At 28.8% G+C, this 8,223-nt stretch overlaps 1 protein-coding gene across 1 annotated transcript; it reads left to right on the top strand.

Moving 5' to 3' along the window:
* Window positions 1-7,135: 7,135 nt before the first annotated feature.
* On the top strand, window positions 7,136-7,954 carry LOC107879046. Its single transcript, XM_016726177.1, has 2 exons — window positions 7,136-7,607; window positions 7,656-7,954. Exons 1-2 carry the CDS (start codon window positions 7,136-7,138, stop codon window positions 7,952-7,954), a joined length of 771 nt encoding a protein of 256 aa, XP_016581663.1.
* Window positions 7,955-8,223: the final 269 nt, after the last annotated feature.

Raw genomic sequence — 8,223 nt, 5'->3', positions numbered from 1 at the left:
TGGTTTTTCATAATTTCAGCTTTCTTTTTGCTTAGACTTATTCCTGATTTTTCTATTATATCTGTGAATTGTTCTAATAATTTTAAATGTTCTTCTTTGGTTTTGGTGTATAATAATATATCATCTATGTATACTATACAATTAGATAATTGTTTAAAATAATTATCCATAAAATGTTGATATCTACCTGGTGCATTTTTATATCCAAATGGTAACACATTCCATTCATAAAATCCTTGTGGTACCGTAAATGCGGTTAATTCTTCAGATTCTTCTTCTAGCTTTAGGTGGTAAAATCCTGATTTACAATCAAATTTGCTAAAATAATTATATCCTTGGATTTGTCTTATTTTTAATATCTTATTTGGTATCGGATAATTGTATGTTATAGTTTTTGCATTTAAATTTCTATAATCAATAACCATCCTACTTTTTTGTTCACTATGTTTATTTACTATAAATGCTGGACTATTATGTTTACTATTACTTTTTTGTATATATTGTTTTTCTAATAATTCATCTATGTGCATTTTAAATTCTTTTAAATCATCAAAATTATATGTTAATGGTTTTTGTGTTATTATGCTATTTTTATCTATTAATTCAATTTTTATAGTAGTTTTGTGTTTTTCCCATCCTTTTAATGGATCTTCACTATATAATTGTTCTAATTTTTTCTGAATTATTTCTATTTTATTTATTGAAAATATAGTTATTTCTGTTTTATTTATCGAAAATACTACTAGTTCTATTGTATCTTCAGTATTGATTACATTTTCTAACTTTTGTGTAATTTTTTCACTTCCTTTTATCCAATCAGTTTTCTTTCTTATTTTATTATTAACTCTTTTTGCTCTTACTTTTTGTTTACATGGTGTTGTAAACCACCAGTCTGTTTTAGTTATTATATGTGGGTATAATTTATCTAAAAATGGCATTCCTAAAAGTATATCTTTTGATGTTAATTCATAGTTATAAATTTCTTCTATTGTTAATATCTTATCCCATACTTGTATTTTTACATTCCTAGCTTTATAAGTAATTAAGCTTCCTTCATTATTAAATCCTTTAACTATTATTGGTGTTTTTAGTTTGTCCCATTTGCTTTCTGGTAAGCAATTATATCTACATAAATTAGCTTCTGCTCCTGTATCTATCATAGGCGTATAATATCTACTGTAATATCCTTCTACTACTATCTTCATTAATACATGTATCTTCATTTCATGTTAATGCTCTTTTTAAGAATAACTTTTCTTGGTTATATGTTAAGGTTAATTGTGTATGTTCTATATTGTATGGTTTTACTTGTTCTAACCATTTTATTCCTAATATTATATCTGCTTTTTGCATTTCTTCCTTTACTTCGAATTCTATTTTTATTTTTCTAACTCCTAATATTATTTCTTTTTCTGCTAGATTTTTATTATTTATTAAACTTCTTGGTAAATCTGGGCATATATTATTATCGGTTTTTATTTCTTCATTTTTTACTAGATATCTTGCTATATAATTTTCTTCTTGTCCTGTATTCAAAAGTATTAGATATTCTTTTTCATTTATTTTTCCTGTTATGTAATATTGGTTTAAATTACTTATTGAGTTTGTTTCATAACTTGTTCTTTTTGATGAGCTTGATGACTCTGGCTTTTCATTAGCTATTCTTTTCGTTGTACTTATTCTATCATTTACTATTTCTAAATTTTCTTCTGTATCTATGTCTCTATAGGTATAATCATTATAATCTATTGTTTTTACTATTTGTTCAAATGGGCTTTCTATTTGTATTTTGTTAATTTTATTTTTTCCCGTTATTTTATGTTTTGTTGTTAATACATATAGGTTTTTACATCTTGCTGTAAATATTTTACTTCCTGGGGTTAACTCTATTCCTGATATTTTCCAATATAATACTAATGATTTATCTATATTCCTATCTGTTACTGCTACTGAATAATTTGCACTTATTATAAATTTAAATTTTTGATATATTAGATTTCCTTTTACGGCAGTTATTATGCTTTTTTCTATAGGTTTTATAATTCTATCGTCTGCTAAATATAATTCTATTGGTGTATCTATTCCTTCTCTAAAACATGCTTTTATTAATATCTCTGTACCTCCAAGGTGTACATATTTTATTGGATCTCCTTTACTTTTTATATCATTTATTTCTTTATTAATTATTCTTTTTGTTACCAGTGGTATACTAGCTTTTCCTTTTGCATATCTGCAGTCTATTACATGTTCTTTTTGGCATACTACGTAATATTCATCCTTTTTCCTAGTAAAAATATTTTTTATTGTTGGTATTTTAAATATTTTGTCTACACTTAAATCTAATTCTTTTCCTTTTATTTCATCAAATATATTACTGTCAAATATTATTTTTTGTTCCGTTCCTTCATCATTTAAATATTCTTCCTTTGTTATTATTTTTATATCTTCTTCAGTCATTTGATTCATCTATTTCGCTATCTAGTTCATTATCTGTTTCATTTTCTGAAATTTCTGAAATTTCATATATACTATCTTCACTTTCTAATTCATAATCTATATAATCTATCTGCATGTATTCGGTATTTTCTATTTTTATTTCTGATATTTGTTTATTTTTTGGATTTTTCGGTAATTTACAATCTCTAGCTAAATGTCCTAACTTGCCACAATTATAACAAGTACATTCTTTTATAGATTTCTTTTTTCTATATGGTCTCTTATGTTTATAATTTTTTAGATAATATCTTTTTCTTGGTTTTTTATATTTATATTTTGATTTTTTATATTTCTTATATTTCTTATGTCTTTTTCTTTTCTTATAATATCTTTCTTCGCATCCAAATTGGGGTGCTATTTTATTTTTGCAACAAGCTAAATTTCTTATTAATGTTTTTTCCATTTTTAATTCTTCTCTATATTTTTCACATAAGTTTCTATACCATTGTTGTAAATATTTTATTCTTGCTCCTAACGTATCTACTATTTTTGCTTCTTCCCAACTTTTTATTATTTTTGAACTAAATGGTTCGGGTAATTTATTAAAATATAATTTTCTTATTTCTTTACTTTCTTCTATACTATATGCTCCTTTGTAATAATATTCTTTAAATGCGCAAGTATATTCATCTATATAGCACATATTACATATTGCTAATTTTAACATTAAATTTCTATTTGTATCTTTTTCTTCATTTTGTTCTTCTTCGATTGTTGTCGTACTACCAAATTCATATTTTATAGCTGTTTCATATTTTTTTAATAGTTCTATAGGTGATAGTTTAGTTGTCGTCGATGATGTTCCTTCTATAGGTTTATTAGTTCTTAATACTTTTTTGCTATTTTCGGTTAGATTTGCAAACCATAGTTTTACTGATCCTATTAATGTTTTTTCTATATATTCCGGTGCATCTGTTATATTTATATTATTATCTAATAATTGTTTTGTCATATATCCTGTCCATAATTGTATTGTTTTTTCTATATCTATTACACAGTCTAGATCTAAAAAGTTATAATTTTTATTTACTATTTGTTTTGGTATCCATTTATTATATTCATTATATTTTTTAAACTTATTTTTATAATATATGGGTTTTGTTATTTCTGTTGTTTTAGGTATTATGTTTTCATTTTCTTTTTTATCAAGAGTATTTATTTCTGTTTGGGTATTTTCTAAGTTTTCCTCATTAATATTTTGTTCTTCACTGATTTCTAAATTTTTTGTATTTGTTAATATTTCTGTATATGTTTCACTATCTTCGGACTCATAATTATCTGTTTCTTCAATATCTATATTATTTATTTCTAACTCTTCATTTTTTATTTCTAATTTTTCCTTAAATTGATTTATCTCATTTAGTAATTTTTGTTCTCTATCTTTTTCTTCTTTTTCTTTCTGTCTTTGTTCATACAGTTCTTTTAACATTTGTAATTCTTTTTCTAATTCAGCAATTCTACTATTTTTGGTTTCTTCTATTTTTCGTATTTCTTCCGTAGTTTGTTGTTTTATTTTTTCTATTTCTTTTTTCCTATCTATCTCTTCATTTTCTTTTTCTATTCTTACCATTGCTGTTAATTTATCTTCTAATTTTAATTCTTCTTTTTTTAACATTAAATATAAATGTTCACCTATTTTCTTATATCTTCGTCCTAGATTAGAAAATACTATTTTTATTTTTGATCCTTCGTAATTTTCATATATTTTTTCATCTATTATAAATTCTTCTTTATTCATTTTATTGTGAATAGTTCATGTTGATATATATATTCTAAGCTATCTATTTGTGATTCTAATTTTGATATTTCATCTTTTTGTGTATTTATTGAATTTTTACTAACTCCGGCAAATATATTATAATTTAGTCTTTCTATTCTTATTTTTAATTCTTTACGTTTTTCAGAGATAATTTGTCTTAATTCTTTATATTGTTGTATTTTATTCATTTTAAATTATATTTATAATATCTTGGTGGATATCTAAATCTAATCTTATTATAATTAGGCGGTATATATTTCATTCTTCTAGATTTTAAATGTGTTATTAATTTTGATTCAATACTAGATATTAATGTAATTAAATATGCTAGTTTTTGTGGATTTTCTTTTATTTTATTTAGACTTATATATTCTGAATAATTACTAATTAATGATTCTTTTATTTTTCTAAAAGCTTCTCTATTTTTAAATGGTCTTCGCATAATTAATTTAATATTTTTGTAGGTAATTTTTTAACTTTAAATCTAACTCTAATTCTATAACTCTAACTATAACTCTAACTCTTATACATATCTCAAAGTCAAGAACATAAATACTATTATTTTGGATTAATTTCAGTAATTTTGCTTATCAAAATTTGGTTGTTTGTTTATTTTTGTTTTAATTATCTTATGGATTGATCACCCATAAAATACATATATTGTGGACCTTCTGATTTCGGGAAAGGAAATAGGGAGATAGAACATGAGAATAAACAAAGTTTGAGTTTTTATTCTTTTATAAAATAAAGAATTAAACTTAGCATCTAGAAAAAAGATGTACTCGGATGCCTTACTTGATTCATACGTAGGATGATAGCTTTAATTAACTTAATTGAATTATTACATCCCCGCTCAATGATGTAGTTGTAATGTCCAAATTAGGTAAAAGATTATAGTTTGGAAAACCATGATCATGCAATTAACCCTATGAATCAACAACCAAGATAAGCAAATTAGCGGATGAGATTCAATAGTATAGTATGATTGTTTGGAGAGCTTTAACCCTGGGCTTTTCTCCCTTGATTGTTCCAAGAATTTATTTTTCTGCATTATTTATTTTATCTTTTTTATTTACAAAAATTCAAAATTCTCTTTTTAGTTACTTTTGCATTAAATTAATCTAAACGGTGAACTAAAATTAAATCGTTGCCAAATCTAGTCTCTATGGGAGCGATATTCCGCTTTCTTGAAGGCCACTGTATTACTTGGTAGACCATGTACACTTGCGTGTGTACTTGGGTGCTGTCAAGTTTTTGGCACCATTGTCGGAGACTTGTATTTTAGCAATTGTTTATTTTACTTTTACTTTTAGATTTATTTGGTGTTTTTACGCTTGGTCTTGTTTTTGTGATTTGCAGGAAATGGGTTAAAAGGATAATAAGCTGGCAAGGAATCGGGAGTTGGTTGAACCAAACTTGGAACCTAAGCAGCTTTACCATTGACGCAGGAGAGAAGCACTCCTTCTCCCAAGAATTTCGCAAATTCGAGAAGAACAAAAGCATATTGTTCCTATGGCTGAACAACAAGCAGCTAGTAGGAAGGTTAGGGAAGTGGAAGTCCAACTTCCGATGAACTTGACTTCCCCAATTCAAAGACCGGTAGCTGGGGGGAATTTTGAGTTGAAACACCATATGCTGCAGCTTCTTATTAGTAGTGAACAATTTGCAGGGCTTTCACATGATGATCCACAAGTCCCCTTGCAGAATTTTATTGAGCTTAATGACACATTCATTCCGATTGGGGTGAGTACAGATTATGTGAGGCTGACACTGTTTCCCTATTCTCTATTGGGGGAAGCAAAGAGGTGGTTGAATGCAGATCCATCCAGTTAAATCACAACATGGGATAACTTAGCTAGAAGATTCCTCATAAGATTTTTTCTATCAAGCAAGACTGTGAGACTTCGCAGTGAGATAGTTAACTTCAAATAGAAACCTGATAAAAACCTCTATCATTCTTGGGAATGCTTCAAGGCCCTTCTTTGGGATTGTCCAAATCATCAACAGTCGAATGAGGTGCTTGCTCACACTTTTGTAGAAACTCTTGATCACAATACAAATATTTTTCTAGATTCAACCGCAAGTGGTCAAGCATTGAAGGTAACTTATGATGAGTTGTACACATTATTGAACCGCATAGTACAAGGAAATCCAGAGTGACATTCAGATTCCAGAAGTGCAACAAAAAGAATTGCGGAAGTATTGGAGGTGGAGCAATTCACTGCCCTATCAGCTCAGGTTTGTGTATTGTAGAATTTGATCAACACATCATTCAGCAGCTTAAAGTTGGGAGCAAAACAACCTACAACCACAGTCAATGTCATCCAACAAGTTAAATGTTGGTATTAAGTATGCTGAAATAGTAGTTATGCAGCTACCATGTGTGTTTCAAATCCAGAATCTGTGATGTATGTAGGAAAAGCTTAAAGGCCGAATTATGGTAATGCCTACAACATAAAGTGGAAAAGTCAACCACTAAATCAGTTATGGAACACCCCACAGCCACAGGCCCAATCGAATCAGTTAACAAAAAATATGGAAGAGATGATAAAACAACTCTTAGCGAGTCAAACATAATTAATTACGAATCTGAACAGTCAAAGGGCAGAATTACAGAATCAGAAAGTGGCCCATAGAAATTTAGAGTTGCAAGTTGGGCAGATACAACAAGCGCTAAATACCCATCCTCAAGGTAGTCTGCCTACTGATACAGAAAATCCAAAGCAAGTCATGGCAATCACCTTGAGAAGTGGTAAAGATCTTAAAGGAGAACCTCCCAAGGCAACAAAAAAGGTTGATGATGATATAGTGACCAAACAGGTTCCCGATGAAGTTGCTAAAAATTCAAGAAAGTCTGAGTAATTGAAGGAAAAAGTGGTTATGGAAGAAGTGAAGAAGTGGCTGCCACTACCCTTCCCTCAAAAGTACATAAAAGCAAAGGAGGATGCATTGTTCAAAAAGTTTAGTGACACATTCAAAGAGTTGCATATAAATTTACCTTTGCTAGATGTTTTGCATAGTATGCCAAAGTACTTGAGGGATGTGGTGGCGAAGAAGGTAAAATTGCAAGATGTGGGAGCAATAACATTCACTAAAGAGTGTAACACTATCATGACACAAAAAATCCCTAAGAAATTGAAAGATCAAGGGAAGTTTTCCATCCCTATTCAAATTGGGAGTAAAGATGTTCACGCATTGAGTGATTTAGGTAAAAGTATAAATTTGATGCCCCTATCTCTGTTTGAAAAATTGGGCTTGGGAAAGCTAAGATCGACCACTGTGATTTTGCAGATAGCAGATGACTCTATGGCATATCCAAAAGGGATAATTGAGGATATACTCATAAAGGTTGGTAAATTTGTTATTCCTGCTAACTTTTTTATTCTTAATTTTGTGGAAGACGAACAAGTACCAATTATTTTGAGACGCCCAGTCTTAGAGACCGGAGGGGCTTTGATTGATGTTAGAGAAGGCACACTCAAGATGAGGGTAGATTATGAAGAGATGGTATTTGATATTTACAAGACCCTCATTAAGAATTCCTTCTATACAGATTTATGCATGATCAATGTGTTGGAAAAGGATGAGTGTGGGGTGCCTAAGCCACTAAAGACCTCTTCCGACTACCTAGTTGAGTGGCCTAAGATGAAACCACCATTTTCCAACATGTTGAAAGGTAAAAGAGGTCTGAAAGAGTGAAAAAATAGCTCCCAAAAAAGGGTAAAAGGGTGACGGAATATGGTTGAGTTGAGATGGGTCATGCCGTGACACTAAATTAGGCACTTCTTGGGAGGCAACCTAAGTTAATTAGGTATGTTTTATTTTTAGTTTTTAGTTTTTATTTCATGTAGTTTTTATTTTTGGTTGAGTCACAGGTTAATGGAAAGTCTAAGTACCATAAACTTGATCTGGAAGCATGTCAAAGAATGAGTGTGGGGTCCCATAGATCTCCTTTATGTGTAAAGGTG

This window comes from Capsicum annuum, chromosome 8, assembly GCF_002878395.1.
Source record: "Capsicum annuum cultivar UCD-10X-F1 chromosome 8, UCD10Xv1.1, whole genome shotgun sequence".
NCBI classification, from domain to species: domain Eukaryota; kingdom Viridiplantae; phylum Streptophyta; class Magnoliopsida; order Solanales; family Solanaceae; genus Capsicum; species Capsicum annuum.
This window is presented reverse-complemented; position numbering and strand designations above follow the sequence as displayed.

What these genes read in the sequence shown, in the direction of transcription:
- LOC107879046 (XM_016726177.1), top strand. Translation starts at nt 7,136, where the DNA reads ATGGAAGAAGTGAAGAAGTGGCTGCCACTACCCTTCCCTCAAAAGTAC. An exon ending in GGATATACTCATAAAGGTTG is followed by an intron (nt 7,608 to 7,655) that starts GTAAATTTGTTA and finishes ATTTTGTGGAAG; the next exon opens with ACGAACAAGTACCAATTATT.